Here is a 21,118-nt window from a genome sequence, read left to right on the forward strand (position 1 = left end):
CAAACAAACACACAAAACCAAACCAACCCAAACCCAAGCTCTTAGCAATGTGGGAATAAATTTAAAACCATAGCACAGGTACCCTGAATGGCTCAGAGAGCACCTATCAGGGAATGGCTAGCCTATTTTTCTCCTTGAATTTACAATTTGGGGATATTTGTGTGTTTGGAATATGTGTGTATGGTGACTATTTAGTATTACCTCCTGTATACAGTGAATAAAATGCAAAAGACTACTGATCCTCCCTAAAAGTTAGTATTGAATGAGTATTAAAACTAATGCTTGCAGGGGTCTGACATCTCTGACCAAGTCTAGCTGCCATTTGAATCAGCAATGTTAAATGCAGGTTGATAGAACCTTTCCTATTGATTACAACCCAAGAGTTACAAACAATAAAGAGAAGTATTTGAAGTTGCTTGTGCTATTGCAAACCATGTTTATATACATGTTATCTGTTTACATACATGTTATCTACAGTAAGTGTTTACAGATTCAGCAGAAAACAAAAAACAGGCTTCTCTCAACTGTCCAGATGACATTCTTATGATTTCAGTGAGAGAAAAACACAGATTTGAAAGCAGTTTATTTACAGGGCTTACTCTTAAGTCATGTAAAAAAATAAAAGCTGAGTCACTACTTTCCACAAAAATTCCAAAGGAACTGAGTGAGCCCGGGATTTCAGCGAGAGCTAGTGCTAATTTTTTCTGGAAAAAGAGGAACGGCCGCCGGGATAAAGTTTTTATTCAACTACTTAGTTTTGATTGATCCAGTTATCTAAATCTGCATATGTAGATCATACCTATAGCCAGCAACCTCACTTTACCTGGTTAAATTTCCTTTCAGGAAGATTATGTAATTGTTCATTTCAATCCTCTGCAGATTTTTATGTAAATGTCCAGTGGACCCTCCTTGTAACCTTCCACCGCTTCCAAAATACAGAGGCTGTGGAAATGCAAGAGGACCTTGCACTCTGCACTTGTTCTGCACTGTCAGGAAACTACCCAGTCGCTACCACTGGATCTGAGATACTCATTTCTCTGTTGCCTTGATTCAGCCAGCCTGGTACGTGGAATTGGTTTTGGAACCACATTGCCCCTTGGGTGCCCAAAGATTATCATAATGACTGAGGTCAGACTTACTACAGACACATGATAACACGAGTAGGGTTAGACTACACTCATTTCACCCTGACCTGAATGTTTCTTTTTCTTCTTTTTTCATATCCAGCCTGACTATCAGATATTCTTTAGGTTTTCATCTTCCTGTTAAATACACAATGAAAAGAGAAGGCAGACTGAGACAACACTTAAATAAAACAGAGTAAGATGTGCATGGGGACATACGGGCGAGTTATGCTCTGATTCTAACAACACTAGAAGGTTGATAAGATTGCACTTACTCTAACCTGACATACCATATGTTAGATGACTCTTCACCTTTTCTCTGCTGGAAATATCCTGTATGGAAGAACAGAAAAGTAGTCTAGTCACATCCTCACTAGACAAAATGTCTTTTTATTGGGGCTACATTTGATATCATTCCTTATCAGAGTGAATACTTCAGAAAACACAATCATAAAGAACACTTGCTGGTCTATTGCTGATAGGAACTGTGTGTAACTACAGAGGATGGTGCAGGACGGAGGGGACAGACAGAGGCAGAGACAGCCCTAGTCCAAAGTGAGGTGTCTGCTCAGTGCATGGCACTGAACACATAACAGGATATTAAATTCTCCTGAGCACATTCCTCCAAGCTAAAGAATCCACCTCTGAAACCTCTCTGAGATAATTTATTGTAAGTAAGCCCAAGTCACCGTGTTAATCCAAGGAGGTGAGATAAAACAGAAAGAACACGTTCCAAAATTATTTCTTACTGCATACAACTTTATTTGTAGAGATGAATGCCCCTGAATGATGTCAAACACATTGATGAGACAGCATGAAATCAAATGATGTAATGTAGTCACAATTTTCTTGAGGAAACAAATTAGTTTTCCATAATTAGGCTGTTGTGCATACACAAGAGCTGAAATCCTGCATGTATGATTGGTGTAGTGAGGACAAGTTAATAAGAAGCAGTGAAAACAGGGGCAAAAAGTGTACAATATGCTGCCTTTTTTAAGAACGTTTTTTCTTATTTTTGTAAACCTGGAACATATTTTTGAAAATTAAAAAGAGCACAACAGCAAAACAGAACAGGTAATGGGCTTGCAGACAGTAGAAGAGCAGCTCCTTTACTGTGTAAACAACATGAATAATGATGAAGCAGTATAGGAACAAGGCATACTGGTTTGTGGGCCGGAGTAGGTCTTGGAGTGCTTGGCTGAGCTGTGGAAAAAGGAGAAGATATGCATTATGTCACATGGTGATGTTCCACTCCCACCCAGGCCCTGTGCTTCTCTGAGCACACTACTCCTCTGGCATACTTGGTTCATATGAAATTGATATGAGATAAACCACCACATGAACTGAAGGCGAATCAGCTACACTGCGTTAAGTGATAGGTGTCATATTCCCAGCCACATCCGTTACACAGGTTAGGTTTTCTCTCGCTAAAATTAAGTGAGTGACCTCAAAATTACTGCAAGAATAAATATGCAGGTTCTCAAAGCAATTCATGTGAAGTAGGTGCACGCCCAGGGTAAGGCTTTTGTGTATCTATCTCTACAACTTTGGCACAAACTGTTGCCTGTGTTTTTTCACTGCATGGCCATTCTCATACATTTATACGTGTTCATAGACAAACATTCAAGTTTTAATTTAAAAAGATAATTCAGTAGTTCATTTCCTTAGTCCAGATGCATGTCAGTCAAACATATATTGGACCTGATTCTCATCTGTTTTTCTCTGACATAACTTCATTGATTTCATGGGAATGCCATTTACTTCACATAATCGTGAGATCCTATCCAGGCCTATGGATTAGCTATATAGAAAAAAAATTACATATGCATATGAAAAACTTCAGGGTTTCTGTGGTGCTTAGCCAGGTGCCGTTATTGTGCATGATCTGAGCTCATATGTATAACCACCACACAAATGCTACAAATACTGTGTAAAACACATCCTTCTATCCTGTCCTGATTTAGAGTACAGAACATGCAAGAAAAGATAAACATGCAGGTCCCATTAAAACACTGATGATTTAGATTCAGACACTCTTCTTACTCTCTCAGTCCAGTGATAAATTGTGTTAAATTGGAAGAGAGTCAGGCCCACAGACAGCCAGTGTGATCAGAAAGAGCCCAGACAACCAAGATTTACAGCTGTCCCATTTGCTAAACTCTGCCAAATAGAATGGTCTATTCTAGGCTGGACTGCTGTCAACAACAGACTCCTGTGCCTGAACATATTATTACTTCAGCTGCTTCTACAAAACACAGGCTTGCAAAATCTGACTAATTGCCAAAAAAAAAAATGTGCTACTTTGGTAGATTCTGCAATCCACTCATTTGTTCATGTATTTGTTATCTGAGTCACTCAACAGTTTCCAAGCCAGGAAATGGATCCCACTGTCAAAGCAGGAAGCAGACCAAATCGGTGCTCAGAGCAATTCCACTGATGTTTGGGGGAAAAATAAGGCAAACAAAAATAAACTCTTGGATACTTACGTCATGAATTTAATTTGTGAGTTAACTGTTCTTCAATATATTTTATAGCAATGAATGTTACCATAGTTCAACTCCATTCTCCGCAAGTAAGTATATATATATAAGCTATAAAGATCACCCAGTCAAGTCTAAGCCACAGTACTACTCAACACACAAAAGAACAAAACCTTACAAGTTGCTTAACATAGAATGCATATGTTCCAGTCTCTACTGTGTTCAGCCCTTTCTCCTTTCCCTACTTACTGATCTTTTTACTGCCTGTTGATGGATCTGCTCCATTCTCTCTTCATGAAGCCTTTGCTTTTCATTGTCCTCATGTTCGTATTTCAGTTTCGCCAGCACAAAATCCCATCGCATCCTCTCAAGCTCAATATTGGTCACTGTGTCCTGCTTGTCACAGAGCTGTTCCAGCTCCTCTGCGCTGCTGGATACTTCTGACTGCAAAGCACTGGTTCCTCCCTTCATGTCCAAATGTGGCATGCTCTCTGAGATCAAAGATGACATTGTCATGTCTCTGATGGCTCCCTGCTATAAATTGGAGAGAGGGAGGATAAATTAATATTTAAACTTATAGATGAAAATAGATTATGTTCATGTAAAACCTGAAAATTTGTTCAAGTGATAATTCACATATTTGTATAACAACTCACTAATATCCGTTATTTCCCTTTTAAGAAGTTTGTTCCTAGAGTTGGAAAATAAATCTTCCATTGAATATTGTGTTACAAAATATGAAATATCCACTACATACAAATTTTCTGATTTGAAAATTTAAAGAAATTTCTAAAAATATTATGGCATGGTTGATCTAAACCAGCCACTATGGCTCTTTTGACCAAATAGAAGGATTTCACATCCTGTGAACTTGATGTTAACCCATGAAATCGGAGGCATTGAGGTTCTTCACCTCTGAGAAGTAATTCAAATGTCTCATGATCCTTGCTTTCCTTTGCTCACTCAATTTCCTGGTTGATCTACATGTTACATGATGCATTGCAGTTTTATATCTGGAAGAATTATATCTTCCACTTACCATCTTTTTACACTGCTGCTTCTTGTTGTCATTATTCTGGGTTTCCTGTAAAGTAAGATGAATATCTTCCTGATTTTCCTCAAGCTCTTCCATAGTTGTTTGGAATGAATATTCTGATCCCTGTAGGTCGCTGAGTCCTTCTAAACCTCCTTCTATTTCCTAGTGTTCAGCAAAGAGAGTTCCTTTGTCAACATGGGAGACCTCCACTGATGTTAAAGCATCTCCAGGGATGTTCTAGAACAGAATGAGGATATCTATGTGCTAACAATGAAGCAGGTGACCCATACATATGAAAAGGAGTGACTCTGAGAACAGTGTGGGCACATGCACACAGGGCATACTGGAGCCTATATGAAAGTGGCTAGGGGCTTAACTCTCATTTATGTCCCGTCATATTCCTTGCCTAGATATGAATTTAAAAAATCACTGGATATGGGTCTCTAGGTAGATCTGAAAATCTCACTTGTAGGATTTTTAAAATGAGAATTTGTCAGCAATTCCGTTTACAGTAACCCATGGAGTCAGCTAGGGGCACCCATGAAGTAAGAATAGTGTATCACACATCTTTAAAATGTAAAATAATCAATATCCTCCTGCAGGTCAAAGAGGATGCCTTTTCTTTCATGGAAATAAAACTTGAGAGAAAATCTGTCTTAGACTGGGGAGTTTCTTACTCCCTCCAGCATAGTCAGATCACAAGTTGTAGGGTATGTCTAGTCATTAGCTAGAAGTCAATACTATTCTTTTAACTGACTGGAGCTAGGCAGACAGTTTGTGAACCAAGAGCTTAACATCTTATTTCCAGACTCACAGTACTTGCTGCACTTCATAAAAGTGATATAAGGCATAGATTTCACATCTGAGAAAATATTTAGGCAAATAAGATGACTGACTTGTTTGTTACTGGGTTTGAGGAAGAGGAGCAGAAGAGGAAGAAACTAAAGCAAGCTGATTACCATGGGTAACTGATGTCCAATGACAGGGCAAGTAGCAGGCTATGCATAAGGCAACAGTCTCCTCATCACGGGATTTCCATACAGAAAACTTGTAAGCAGCTGTCCCAGTTCAAAGGCCAGGACACGGTGACCACAGAGGTTCTTCCCTTGGCTGACCTCAGAGCTGCCCAGTTGCCACAACAATCTGATGCTTGCTGTTGGCAAGGTCACACTCTGCCACATTCCTTGTTCAACTGCTGGGGCAGTATCCAGGTGCTTCAAGGGGGACTGAGCTTACCTTCTCCTCTGTCACAGACCATCCTACTTTGTCACTGTTTTCTGCCTTGTCAATACATCCATATATTGCAGTGAAGCTTTCTGTCAGAATGCATGGACTCCCGGAATGTCCCTGTGCCCAAGCACAGCTCTTTCTAGGAGTCAGGTTTATTGGAACAGAAAAAGCACCATGATAATAGCTATCCCATTTCAGTGTTCCTGGATAGTTTATCTTCAAGGCATTGCACTGAAACCCACTGAAGTAATTAGCCCAGGAAATTCAACGCTGTCCTCTATTCCCTACTGCAGACGTGCCAGTACTTCAGTTTCCCATCTATAAACTGGAATCCCTTGCAGGGACTGGTCATAAGCTCACAGTGACTGCATGATACAGTAAAGGATGTCCCTCTAATATGGTAATGTGAGTCCTTTCAGAATCTTAAAGAAAGCTTTCTTCTTCTCTGTTATTCAGGAGTTGGGAGGAAAAACTTCTACTGTTACTAGTAGTCTGTATATAGCACCTTTCAGAAACCGATTTATCAATTATATATTGTATCATGTAAATAAACACAGGGACCTCAATTGCTTTTTGACCTGATCCATATATCACATACACTAGTGCTAAGTCAGTATATTTGCTCAGTAGGGGATGTGTGGAGAGCTGGATGACAGATTAAGTGAAAACAAGAAAGACTAATGAAGTTACTGAGGCCATTTCCTATTGCATCATTTATCAAGTGTTTTGTCAGTTTCTAGTTGGATTTTCAAATCCCAAGGCACACTGAAGAAAGAATGACATGCAAGGCTCTGGAATTCTGTCATTAGTTTTGACTGACACTATTAAAGAGTTTTCAATTGCATTTGGTGCCAATGATCCAATTACCTAGTTAAACACAGGTCCTACTTATCAAATAATTGGAAAAAGAGCAAGAAGGGATGTAGGATATTTGTGTGTATGTGTGTATTTGCATATTTACCTTATGCTTTCCAAAAGTAATGTGTATTTTCTAAGACGACATTGAAATGGAGCTTTGGCAATCTTTGTGCTTTTATTGCAGTTAAGTTTCCTGAATTCCTGGCAGACAATGCAGACATCATAATGTCTTAAATGCTTACTAATGATGTATTTCTTCAGATAGTCTCAAGACATCCTCATGAATGAATGTACATCCCCATAAATCTTAAAGAACTACAAAAAGGATTTTAATCTCTGTCCAGGGATCAACATTGTAGCACAGTTAGGAAATCCATCTAGTTTTGCTGAATGACTTAATAGGCAAGTGGGAGGCATAGGACACTCTTTTGTAGGCACGAAATATGCAGTGAACCTCCTACAGTAACTGCTTGTGAAATCATTCATTCTCCATGTACCAAACTCCTATCAGTCTTTTGCAGACAGACTCACAACAGGTGCTTCGGAGAGTTGTGAAGTTCTCAGCATCTCTCATGCTCTTGTCCTTGATTTATTGTATTAAAATACTTGCCTTCACATTCAAACCAGAGAGGAAGCTAATGTCATTTTTCATTGCACCCGAAGAAGTGTAGGCTGCTAGTTCCATTTTCAGATGATGATCTCTTTTGGCCTGTTTTGCTTTCCTCTTATCTCTCCAAACTTGCTGTCAGTTTGCCAGCAGAGCTGAAGTTAATGCACAGCAGGAAGGTATACTCTTGTTGTCATTTGCGCTGCAGTTATTGCTAGCTATTGCAAAATTTGACTTTCATTTCCTTCTTGATATGATTTTCCATAGTTGCAAGGAAACAGTAGGGTATATAACAGTTGAGATAACTGTCTATATTTAAAGAGTGAGGAACATTCACGCCTGAGTAGGAAGTCTCTTTTCATAACGTATTTCAACATCTGAAGATAATTTCTCTGTAAAGCCTAGTGTGTTTCATATAGGCATCTATATGGGAGGCCAAATTCAGATCAAGATGTTTGTAATAAGTGACTCAGGTGATGCAAGTTCCTACATAATATTTAATAAAAGAAGGGGTCAGCAAATGGAGTTGTATGTAGACACCAGCTCTTTCAGTCCCCTCAGGTTAGACAACTTTCCAATACTCTGGATCATAGTGCTGTTGTTTGGAAAAATGGGAGAAGGCTGGCAAAATATTTTCCTTAGACTGCAGCTTTTAGGCTGCCAGAGTAGTTAGGTAGTTTTCCATAGATGTCTCTTAGGAAATGAGTACCTCCTTTGTGACACACACACAGTATTTCCATAGATTCTTTATGCACTTGGGTTAATTTGTGAATCAACGATATCATAAGGGGAGTTATCTCCTTTTTACATATGGAGAATTGAGTCACTGGCTAATACACCCACATGGACATACCCACGCCTGATCTTCAGTCTTATATGTGCACCCATCCTTCTTTGCTCATATCTTCATCTTCCAAATAGTGCAGCACTAGACAGGATAAAATTTGTCTTAGAGAGGAAACTAGTATCACATTTTTCCTGCATACATTGCCTTTTGAAAACAGACAAATTTATGAAGTTACTGATGCACAGGGGCAATCATACCAGAAAGAACAGCATGCACAGGAAAATCCCGAGTAGATAGAAAAACTAACACATGGACAATCACTCTCAGGTTTTGATTGCACTGGAGGTCTTCTGCATGCACTGGGCAGTCAATCTGTGTATAGGGGCAACACCACTAGGGCTTCCAGAACACCAAGCATGTAGAATTCCAGACAAATGGCCAAATTCCTCTTTTTCTGGTCAGACAAAACTTATGTGAAACAGAAGAGTACACGTTCCAGTGAATTCAAAATACATGTAACCCTTGTGAAATATAATGGTCAAAAAAATTATGATCGCAAGCATTCCCAAGCTCTTTAAAGACTAAGCTGCCTCCTCTATATATTTTTTGATCAATTCCAATGAACCCTTTTAAATTATCCTAGCTGACTGTGCTTCATTGTTCCTTTTAGTTAATTTTGATGACCACTTAGAATATACATTTGAATTTCCGGAATATAAACACAAAACACGTGGGCTGTATACACACTGGATAACGAAGGCAATACTACTTAAGCTGTACTGAGAGAAACTGGTCTAATTTTACTGCAAAACTCATTCTTTTGGTCTTTCTACAGCTTGTCTAAGAAACTCAACATCTGTTCTGTGTCATCACTGGGATACTTCATTTCTGTGGGCTGATTTATTATGGTTTCTTTTCTTTGTGCACCAAGAAAAGAGCTCTTCCATTTTGTTTAAACAGTGCAAAACTATTCACCTGTAAGATTTAATTACCATATACAAACACACATGAATACATATATATCTACATACAAAAATATTTTAATATATTTGTATGTAATTAAATATTAATAGGAAATATAAATATTTCTGTGACCCGTTAGGGCAAATTAATTTTCTGACTGATCATTTTTTTGAAGGATATGGGTGTTATAGTAATTTATGATTGTATGAAAATCCTCCAGGATCAGATTATAATCTAGAATAGTTTAGCAAACCTCATTTTCTTCCATGACATTCTGCTTTTGGCCTAGAATATTTCACAACAATTCTGAAGCACTACAGATAAAGTTGTGTTCTTTTACCTGACAGATAATACTGAGACCCCCCCCAAATACAGGTAACTTCTTACATCAGTATTTCATGGAACACTGAGAGATCTGTTTCATTAGACCTGAAGTTTGGAGCTTCCTTAATTTCAGAGTTTAGTCTGTACTCATTAAAAATTCTAACTACACTCCAGCAAAGATAATTTCTTCAACTGGGGTCCCACCCCACTCGCTCTGGTGAAAAGGTCCAGCCTGGCTTCTCCAGGGCTGCCAAGCTATCAAGATGCCTAAGCTTGAAAGGTAATCGAAAGATGAGAGTAAAAGGCTGTGAATGTTGTGTCTGACTTCTCTGAGTGGGCAGAAAAAGCAAAGAAGTATCAATAACCAGCAACAAAAGTACCACCAGTTTGATTTTCCTGAAATTGTATACTAATTTTTGACAGGTGTAACTGACATCACAAGATTTGAGACAGCACAGTATTGACGGCATGGTATTTAAAGGCAGCTTTTAGTCAGAAACAGGGCTTCAACCATATCCAGAGTTTGAGTAAGGAGTTGGTGGTTGGGTTTTGGTATAGGACCTTTGAGAACCATGAATGCATTTAAAATGGGAAAAAGCTTTTTTGAACACCTGACAGGAACTTCTGCAGTTATTCCAGGTATTAGAAGTAAGTTCTGAATAAATATACAATTATTTGCTAAACCTGAGCTACTTTTGCTGCTGTTTTCACTGCAGTCAACATATCAATCACTGAAGAATTAATGAAATTTTTCCTTCTAAGTGAATTACTCCATGTTCTAACCCCCTCGGTTAGGTTCTGGATCATTGATGGAGTCCAAGCCAAGGAAAGGCCAGTCCTGAAAGATGAATGCAGTCTTTCTTCTGTTGGCTTTGGGTCATCACTATAGAAGGTGGTTTCTCCCATTGCTTATGCCTACATGAGTTTCACAACTGCCTGCAGATCTCTTGGAATATAGGATCCCTTCAGAGAATGACAACCAATTGACAAAATGTAATTTCTTTCTATGTAGATATTGGTTGGGTAGTGTCTTATGTTTGAGGTAGTTCTACTTTCTTCTTTATAACCACAGTTTACTGCATTCATTGCATGGGTAGGAGCACTTTCAATAGCTAGCAAATCTCTTTTTTTAATATTTAGGATATATGTGTTCAGATGAGACAATTCACTAAAATGAGAGTGTACTGTATTTCTGCTTAGAAAACTTAGCATATACACTGAGAAAGGAAGGAGATGGTGTCCTGGTTTCAGCTGGGATAGAGTTAATTTTATTCCTAGTAGCTGGCATAGTGCTGCATTTTGGATTTAGTATGAGAATCATGTTGATAACACACTGATGTTTTAGTTGTTGTTAAGTAGTCAGGGACTTTTCAGCTTCTCATACTGGCCTGCCAGTGAGAAGGCTGGGGGTGCACAATAAGTATGGAGGAGGCACAGCCAGGACAGCTGACCTCAACTGACCAAAGGAATATTCCATACCACATGATGTCATGCTCAGTATATAAAGCCAGGGGAAGAAGAAGGAAGGAGGGAACATTCAGAGTGATGACGTTTGTCTTCCCAAGTAACCATTACACGTGATGGAGGCCGGCTGGCCTGGAGATGGCTGAACACCTGCCTGCCCATGGGAAGTAGTGAATTAATCCCTTGTTTTGCTTTGCTTGCATGTGTGGCTTTTGCTTTACCTGTTAAACTGCCTTTACTGCAGCCCACAAGTTTTCTCACTTTTACCGTTCCAATTGTCTCCCCCATCCCACCAGGGAGAGTGAGCGGGTGGCTGTGTGGTGCTCAGTTTCCATGACAGATGGAAACACAGCTATTTGAGAAGCCATCTCCAGTGTTCTGAGAACAGAGAGGTACCAAGCATGCTGTTAGCAATCAGACCTGTGCTCAAGACTGAGACACCATCACAGAGCTGACACCCTGATTTATTTGGATACCTGCTCTTATTCTCCTCCTACCCTGGGAACTGGCTCACAATGACAACTGTACTTGGAAGCACCCACACACTAATACCACTCACATTAAAATGTCAGCCTAGTTACTCAGCCTGCTCCATCTCATACTAAGTGGTCAGAACTGTCTCAGTATGACATTAGCATTTGAAATATGTTTCTCAGTTACCAGCAATCTTTCCCAAATTAAAAAAAAAAAAAAAAGTTAGCACTTCAAAGAGAAAAAATCAGTTCTCGAGCCACCAAGACTACTTTTTTTTTTTTTTTTTTTTTAGTATACACTTCTGACATTTCTATAAACTTTTTGGGATGGTGCTCTCTTCTTTATGACTAACTTTACTGAACATTAATAATATGTCTATCTTTATATAAATATGCAGATGAGTCTGTTCTCCCAGGACCTTACCATGTAAACCAAGGTCAGATGATTCAGTTAAAAGCCCAAGTTGTTCCTGGCACAGCTCTACTTCTGTAAATGGAGCACATTTCTTACTTACACTAGCTGACTTTTTTTTTTCTCAAAAGGAAGTACAATTACAGTAAAAGCAATGGAAGCACAACAGTGCTTCTAAATCTGATGGGTGGAAGTTGATAATTCAGGACACACATACAAAGAACAATTTGGGAGATGACATTTGGTGTTTTGGAGAAGCAAGATAAGAAAGAATCCTTACAGGACAAAGATACAAAAGAAGAAACAAGTCAAATACATGGACTGAATGAAGAAAGAAAGCTAACAAATAGCTTTAAATGGCAATTGCTCCCAAAAAACAAAGCAAATATCCCCAAGACTGAACTCCCTTATGGAGAAACTCTAGGAACAAAGAATAATAGATGACTCAGAGAGGAGCAAAAGAGCAAAGAAATATTAACTGAACATAGACACACTTGATTTGAAAGGCAGACTGTCTTCAATTGGCATTTGTGTGCAGTGCATAGGGAGGAAGCCAGCATTGTACCATCCCAGGGCACGCATCCCCTTGGCAGAGTGTAACCCTGCTAATATCATGTCTCTCAGCTCCCTTCACATTCTCCCAGCAAGTCAGACCATCCAGCCTTCCCAGCTGGCCCCAGGTCTTCATAGTCCTTAATATAACTCCTGCTGAGGTTTTCTACCAGCATGACTCATCTTTATCTTCCAGGTTATCTGCCTCCTGTTCCCTGAAGGCAAATACTTACAGATTCTCCATCAGCTAAAACCTCTGGAAAAGCTGCCCAAGCACACCCTTTTTCCAAGAAACAACTCCTAGAGTTGCCCCTTCAACATATCTCTGAGGCAGCTGACAGCTGCTCTTCTAATGTTAACTGAGAGGTCTATAGCTGATAAAGACTGGGCCCCATTCTCCAGCTTCTCTGTTGCTGCTCCAAGCAGCCTTCTCTTCAAATGGCAACATTGTGCAAGAGCAGGGAGGGGACAAGGGGAAGGTCGTATCATGGCCTATACAGCACAACTCAGAAATTATGCTGATCATCATAACACAGTCAAGCCTCCTTCACCCCCAGTATTAAAGACAATACTATAAAAAACAACTGTGTCATATAATGAAGAAGAAAAGTGCTGTATCACCCTGAAGTGATCTGCTGTGGCTGTCATTCTTGCTGCCAACACAACTGTAGCAACACAATAACGGCAAAGAAAACATATCCTTCTGACATAAGGCTTGGCACACCATCCTGAAGTGAGCCCAGGAATGGCCAATAGGTTTGAACAGCCAGATGTAACAGCATGAAGGGATTGGGCTATATAGACAAAGACATAACAACTTCAGGGAAGTATCTAGCATCAATACAGCTACAATGGGAGATGGAGCACACGCAGCACTGAATAGTCTCATGGTCTGTGTCTCCAGTTAAATAGCAATTAGACCTCTCTGGAGTGGATATGTACCTGGACAGGAACAGCCTATGGGAGACTTTTCTCTATTACAATATTTTCTGCAAAGCATTCTTCATTCAAAAGGCTGTGTCTGGGGCTTTGTGTGTGTGTGTGTGTGAATAAGATGCCTAATTGTAGCCTCTATTGTCTAGGTGTCTACGTAATATATTATCAGTATTCAGAACCGGGCAACAGCATCACTGGATGTGCAAAGTTCATCAACTCCTCTTAGAAGCAATTTACCTCTCCTCACCCCACCCCCACTAGAGAAGCTAAAGGAGCAGTATGTTACCTAGAGCATGGAAAGGAAATTGAAACCCAGAAAAAACAGTCTTGGTGAGAGAGCAAAGAACTTCTTCTGCAGCACTGGGCTGCATGGCCACCAGCTCACCAGGTAAACAGGATATTTGGTGTTTGCAGACAAGGTGAACACAAGTCAGCAATATGCCTTCAGGGGGGATGATGGTCAATGGCATACTAGGCTGCATTAGCAAAGGTGTAGACAGTAGGTCAAGGGAAGTGCTTATTTGCTCTTTTCAGCACTTTTGAGATGACATCTGGAGTACTGTACACAGTCTGAGTTCCCCTGTACGCAAAAGACACTGTCAAACTGAAGGAAGTCCAGCAGAGGTGTCCTAAGATGACTACAGCACTGAAATACATGAATGAGAGACCTGGGTTTGTTCAGACTACAGAAGGACAGTCTGTGGGGAGATCTACCTGCTGTATTAACTACCTAATAGACATTGGTAAAAAAGACAGAGCCAGATCATTCTCAGAGGCACACAGGGAAAAAGCTGAGAGGCAACAACCACAGATCACAGCCAGGGCAACTCTGAGCAGGTACTAGCAAAAGTGAGAATGGTCCAACACTGGAGCTGATGCCCAGAGGACAAATTACTCTTGTGATCATGGGCTCAGAGTCACTTTCATGTGGGAAAAGCAATTTCCAGCTCCTTGTGTGGGGAAGCATTTAGCTAAGCTAAACTTCAACCATCATTCTACAAAGGGAGCTACCTTCAGCCCACCAGTTAATACCAGCTTGCATCTGTGTGTGCCGGTGGCTCCAGGCTGACTGGCTGCTTCAGTTGCAGCGCTTGCTGCAGGAACCCAGTCTGTGCTGGGAGCTGCACGTCTGGCTCAGGACATGGGAGGATGTGGGTTGCTGATGTGTGAACGAGGGAGATGTGTGAGATTTGAGGGTGGTGCAGGTTTGCATACTGAGCTGAGATGCCAATTTGTAGCAGTGAAGAAATACAGTAGGAGGCTATAAAAGAGGGCTGTCTTTTTCTGTGTACACGCATTTTCTGTCATGGAAGGAATCAAACATACCCAGTAACTCAGTGTCTCATAAGTCAGATCTGAAAATCTCATGTTTTTCAATCACCTACTGTGGAAGAAGAGAAAGAAGAAAGTACATTTATGTTATTGTAAAAATCAGAGAACCCAAAGACTATTTTGTAAATATTAGAAAAATGTCTTTATCAATAGAATTGTGGCCATTAATGATATGCACTTTATATAAATCATGGTATTCCCCGGGAATCAACTAAGAGGGAATGAAAATAAATCTTTTGCACCTACAACAGCTCTTGATTTTAGTGTCACTTTGATGATAAATACCAGTTCAGATCATAGACATGTGATGTGTTAGCATTATGCTTGAGTTTTCAGAAAGTAGAGATGAGGCTAAAGCTTTCAAATCAATACAGATCGGAACAAGGAGACATAACGACTAGAAGTATGTGACCAGCAGGTTCCATGCTGGCAGTTGTAACAGGAGATGATAAAAAAGAAAATAGAAGGAAAGAGATTTGGAAGTAGAGTCACAGCTGTTTCACACTCAATATCTGAAGGAAGCTGAAATACAAGTTATGCTCAGAAGGAAATACCTACCAAAGAGAAAGGAACCTGTGCCAGCTCTTAAGAATTGAAGAGGGGTTCTCTGCTAGCTTAGATGAGCTCATTGCTATGAACAGCATCAGAGGCTTTTCAGTCTTTATCCATATAGCCTGACATTTTACAGAAAGGGGAAAAAGCAATGTGTCTAGGTCATTGATTTTACCTGTAGATAACCCACGAGGATAATGTATGCAAAAATACGTCTTACATGAACAGCTGACAAAACTGATTAGAGAGTTTTTGCCACCCAAAAATCTGGAAGTCCTGGAACATCTTAGAAGCACGAAGATCACAGAAGATCACAGCTGGCCAGGATGTGGCGGAATTCAGAAACAAACAGAAAAAGATAACTAAATGTAAAAGGCATTTGAAGAGGAAATGGACAAGGTATGCCAATAGTCAGCCCACAAATCAGTAGGCAAGGATGGGAAAAGGAAGGTCGGGCAAGACACAGAAGGAAATACAATACCTGGCTCAGTTGTTAGATGCTTCTGCATTTTGCTAATATCTCCTTACTTAAGAAAACATTCTTTAGAAAGCCCCTTAGCCTGTTTTAAATTATATCAAGGATTATGCCAACAGTGCAAATGTATTCTCAGACACTCCTTCTTGGGAAGATCAAGTAGATGAGATAGGTTATCAAAGCATGATGAGTTCCATTTTGAAGAAGGAACGTTTGAAATTTAGAAGAAAAACAAATTAAAACTGAAAAATTATATTCAGATTGCTGAGAATAATTCACTTCATGGATTACTTCAGCTTTCACCTACCTCCTGAGGAAAGTTAGCTCATCAGAGTGATCACCTGACATGGACTGCTCAAGGCCTTACACCATCAGGTCCTCAGGTCCTCATTCCAAGTTGCCTAACAGAGCATCCAAATTTTAACTCCTGTTGACATGGGTCTATTAAGTATTTTGTTTATTTTGCACAATATAGAGCTTTAAGAGCTGCCTCCTTCTTTGACAGTCCTAATAGCTACCAATCCATCAATTAGACTGATCACTTGGAGAGACGTGGAGATGTAAATTTGTATCTCCACTCCAAATGAGATGAAGGATTCAAACAAATCCAAATTCTACATTTCAGTTTTCTGGAAAATGTCACAGGTTGAAGCACTCATCTCCAGTAAATGTGAATCCTAAGAGGAGAGCAAAAAGCTACCACTGAATAAACACAAGGCAAAGTCTGTTCCTCCCCTTAGCAGGTTCAGATGGCTATCTTGAAGTGTCAGGATACCGATCAGCAACTTTTCAATTCCATTGAGTTACTGTTGAATTCTATAGTTCCTAAGTCCCTCTCTGGGTTTTTTCATTCATATATCTGCCTCAAAATTTAAGGGACAGATTTCTAAAAGTATCGGGGCACTTAATGACATCTCCATGATCACATTAATCTTTCATCAGTATAATTATTCAGGAGCAAATAACCAGCTTAGGTGTTTGGCTCTCATTAGCTAAAAAAATAGAGGTGTCAAAGCAATTTACTGGGTATTGGCATCAATACAGCTAAAGATGACAAAGCATATTGATCTTGTAGGGCTCATGGGCAAGATGAAGAAGAAATGCTATTAACTCAGCGTTTAACAGATGAAGATCCGACACAAAGCTCTCAGAATTCAGTTTATTTTTCTGGGTTGTTAGGATTGACCTCAGGTTGTCCAAACTGAAGAGAAAGTTTGTGGAGGTCTGGACAATGAAACTAGAACAACTGAGTCTATTCCATTTTTAGCCATGTGATCATCTAATGAGATCCACAACTGAGCTGACACTCAGTTCAGTTTTTCAAAAGTTTAAAAATCCTCAAACAGCACCACTGCTGCATTTAGCAGTCCTATGTAATTTACTGTCAGTCAAAAATGTAAGACACGGTGGAGAGGCAAATAAGATTTATTTCTAAACCTTCTGAGAATGATTCAGTTACAGTAGGTCATTCCCCCCACAAAAGGTTACATTCTTCTTTCTCCAAAATGAATTCTGTAGAAAATTCTTTTAAATGCTTTCATGCAATTTATCAGATTCTCTGCTGTCCCTTTTTTAGGCAGTGAAGGTTATTGGACATTTTCTTCTTTTTCCGGTACAGTATTGCATGACTTTCATATATATACACTTTGAGAAATTTTATATGGCCTTTCTTTTATCACTGCTTATGACATTTTCATGCAAAAAATTCTTAGCACCATTGTTAAAAATGCGAGATGTCTGCAGTCCCTTGTTTTTCTTCGAGTTTGTCACACAAAGTCAATTGAAAATATTTATTTCCAATTAAAATTTTACTTGCCTAGACTCAATCCACTAGTGAAGCTTTTGGACATTCTAAAAAGCATTGCCAATGTTTTTTGAATGTGGAGATCTTTTTTCCACAAAGACTGATACGCACTACTTTCAAGAGAAAGAATCAGCAAGTCAGAGTCTGATCCAGTAAGCACTGGATCCACCAGAAGAAGTGTATTTTGCCAGAGATTCACTAAGTAATTGTCCTAAATTTGTCCATATTACACAAGCTCTGTCCTACTAGCTCAGCTGATGTCTACAGGGATGTTATCAGTGCTGGTAAGATTTCACATGCTTATTCTGGTATAAGTCTAATGTAGGTGATCGATCAATAAGACATTCCCTGGAAACACTGTTTTCCATCTGAGTCCTGAAAACTGACTCTTTGTCTGGCTTGGAACAGCAGCCATCTACACTGAGCACCTAGGACCTGCTCCGTACAGTGCACAAACCAATGCCATCCAAATTGAGGGGGTGGCAGCAACCCCACATGATTGTTTCTGCCTGCTGTTCTGGACAGCTCCCACTCACAGGTTTTTCTAGCACCTGCTTCTTACAGTAAACTGACAGTATAAATTATCTCTTCCTTTTAATTTAATTGTATTCGACTAAGTCTGGCCTACACCCTTCACCTATGGGTAAAAGGATTGGCCTGTTTTGCCTTGCAATGGCTCCTCCACCTTTTTTTTCATTCTCAAATATGCCAGATGCTGTAATTTATACTTCCTTAAACTTCTTACTCAACAGTGATTACTTCAGTGCATGCATGGCAGGTTCTGCATTTAGAGATTTCAGTGATGCAATGTCAGAGGAGATACACTTTCGGAAACATTAAGGGAATGTTCCAAACATGTTTTCTACTGTGCGATCCTCCGAATGACTCCACTGTCATTGGGACCTAACCAGCTTCTACACAAGGCCTTTCCACACCAAGCTTTTTGCTAGCACCCATTCATTACATAGAAACCTAAGTTTTGGTGGTTTTACCTTTACATACCCCAGCTATATGGAATAGATACATTCTGTATCCTGAGAGTTTTGCCAACACCAGTAATGTTAAAGAATGGGACATACTTCCTTACATGCTGTCTCAAATTATTTGTGCCTTACTATGGTACTTCTGCATCCTTTAAAAGACACGATCTTGTGTTTCTCTATATACTTGTGAGGTGTATTTGTGAAGCAGTGAAAACCATTTTGGACTTCAAATGTTCCATATTTTCTCATTTGCATGACATTCCTGTTGCTGTGCATGAGGCAACTCACATCTACTGTAAGCCTTCTGTCACTATGCCCTTACATGACTGTTATCTTATAATGATGGACATGGCTGGCACCTACCAATGGCTTCTGTATCCCTTTCTTCAGGGTGAGTCTGCTTGCTGATTATATTCACATTTTTATTATATGTACATTGTGGTGGTGCCACTGAGTACTTTCATCTGCTCTTCTGAAATAGCTTTGACACTATTTTTGTTCCTCTTCTAGTAGTTCTTTGTGTATTTCTTCTGGACATCCATGAAGCTATCCAACAACTACATCTGTTAAAGTCTGAGCTTTTTTTAGCTTTCCTTGTGGAAAAAAACAGACTTTGAGTAGTCTAAGCACCCTTATCAGTTCTTTCTGTCTCCTTCTGAGGGTTTACCAGGTGCACGCTCTTACAGGATTTCTTTTTGCCCAACATCTATTACAAAAGAAAGCTGCCTGCCTGTCAGATATTTTCCTGCCTCAGTTCCCATGAAGATCAGTTCTCACAATTACTTCCTCTTTGTTCAGTTATCTAAGTCTGTTTCACTTCATATTCAGCTCATCTTCTTTTGATGTTTTCTGTTCTCTTGATTAAAACCGTTTATAAGAAATGGAGACTCTAGGATGGGGCAAAGTAACCAGATATTTCAGAAGTACATTTGTGTTCAGCTGTTCAGTTCCCAGGGAGGACAGAAATGGCATGAAGGAATCAGTACCTTGGAAACACTTTGTGAAATTCACTTAAAAACACCATCTATCTAACCATGACAACACCTCAGTATTTGTTGCTGGTCTGTTATTTTAATCTAAGGCTCAAATTTCTTCCCATTTTCCTTCTTTCTCCTCTCATCAGGTATGACAGCATCATCTTCCTACTCACTAAGCATAAGCGGGGCACCATCCTTCCTCATCCCCCCTCCCAGATTGCTTTATATCTTGGCTCTGTTTAAATCTTACCACTTCTTCCTCCACAGCTTTGCAAAGACTATCATGTTTTGCCTGAGAGACTGCCAAAGTGTTTGTTGATGGGCTGATAATCTTGTTGCCTGGTTACTGTCACCTCCACTTTTCTAGCTCTGTTGCCTCCAGTCCTCTTGCCACTCATGTCTATGCTAAACACTACTGCTATTTTCTACTTTGCCTTTTACTTATGTCTCCAGCTCCACCTTGCTTTCTTTTTACCATTGTACTACTTTAAACATAAGATCCTTTCTTAAGGCTTTAAAGACTGCCACAAGGTAGCATCACTATGATAATTAGATCTCCTTTGATAAAATGACAACACCAGTCTATGTTGTTCTGCCAACAAACACCTCTGTGAATAACTTGCCTGACCTCTCATGATTGATATGTGACATGATAGGAAAATCCCTATCAGAACTCAGGAGACCTTCACCAGCAGATTCTTCCATTTTCTTTTTAAGCCTTTTCTTCTCCAGGTCTTCTGGTTAATCATGAGTATTTTGGAGGGTGAACTAAGACCACTCTGCAGCACGCAGAATGACATGGATGAAACTGCGTCTCCTCCACCACAGAAGCCAGGAGACAGGCAGAAGAGAAAATAGGAAAGATGGCTTAGTAATCACAGCTTTAAACCAAGTCTTAAGTAACTCAGTGTCATCCAGTTTTTCAGGCTGGAGAAACGTAGGGCTCTGCAACCCTGCAGGGACAGCCCTGGTGCAGAGGGTGGGTGGTGAGGGCAGCGGAATGGCCAGGGAGGTCAGCATGGCTGGTGCCTGCGCCTGGCGCTGGGCTTGGACAAGGGACACTGAGCTGACCCCAGACAGGCTTCTCGGAGTCCTCTGCAGGGAGAATGGAGGCTTGAGAGACAGAGGCTGCTTCTCAATGGTAAGAGTAGTACTGTCCACTTTCATGTTTACTTATTCTTTTTTATGCAGACTTAGAACTACAATAGAATTTAACACATGTGACAGGGAGAGTTTACCTTTTCTGTTTGATCTTTTTAAATGACCAAGTATAAATTGCCTGGGTTTCCTGCACTTACTTGTTAAACAACCAGATCTTCAGACAATATCCATTAGCTTACCTCAACTGACATCACTTTGGAAGGGCACAGAACTATGCACGTTGACACACAATTATGAAAGTACCCAAGAGTTCTTCCTTTAAAACTTTATATGCAACTCTGACTAGATGCCTCCACTTGTAGTTGGTATGAAATTGTTCTCTTTTGAAAACAACAAGAAAGACTTTAAAGATTTAGTCATGAGGATCCAGGGCCTGGAAGACAGAAAAAGGTCCAAAGCAGAATACTCCATGTGATATAAAGGGACTCAGAAGTGAGAAAAACTTTGACAAACTAGGTGGGAGAGAAAACAGTCTCGTTTTCTCTAGCTTTTTTTTCTGCTTATAGGTACAAGTGACCTTCAATTTGAGAAAATGAAGGTAAGCCTGCCATAGTCACCCTGTCAGACACTTGTACCATCACTTATAGC

At 39.9% G+C, this 21,118-nt stretch overlaps 1 protein-coding gene across 6 annotated transcripts in view; it reads right to left on the reverse strand.

Moving 5' to 3' along the window:
- Positions 1-1,895: 1,895 nt before the first annotated feature.
- The window catches only part of TMEM247 (transmembrane protein 247), a 59,611-nt gene continuing 40,388 nt past the window's right edge, over positions 1,896-21,118 (reverse strand). For 4 of the 6 annotated variants that reach the window (XM_071806099.1, XM_071806098.1, XM_071806097.1 and 1 more), the window contains 3 exons: positions 4,644-4,877; positions 3,854-4,138; positions 1,896-2,327 (listed from right to left, as the gene is read on the reverse strand). In XM_071806099.1, the coding sequence (XP_071662200.1) occupies positions 2,118-2,327; positions 3,854-4,138; positions 4,644-4,736 (588 nt within the window). In that variant the 5' untranslated portion in view covers positions 4,737-4,877 and the 3' untranslated portion in view covers positions 1,896-2,117. Of the gene's footprint in view, positions 2,328-3,853; positions 4,139-4,643; positions 4,878-21,118 lie in introns of those variants that run through there. The other 2 variants (XM_065834091.2, XR_011738254.1) reach the window with 2 other exon arrangements.

Source organism: Patagioenas fasciata, chromosome 3, assembly GCF_037038585.1.
Source record: "Patagioenas fasciata isolate bPatFas1 chromosome 3, bPatFas1.hap1, whole genome shotgun sequence".
Lineage (NCBI taxonomy): Eukaryota > Metazoa > Chordata > Aves > Columbiformes > Columbidae > Patagioenas > Patagioenas fasciata.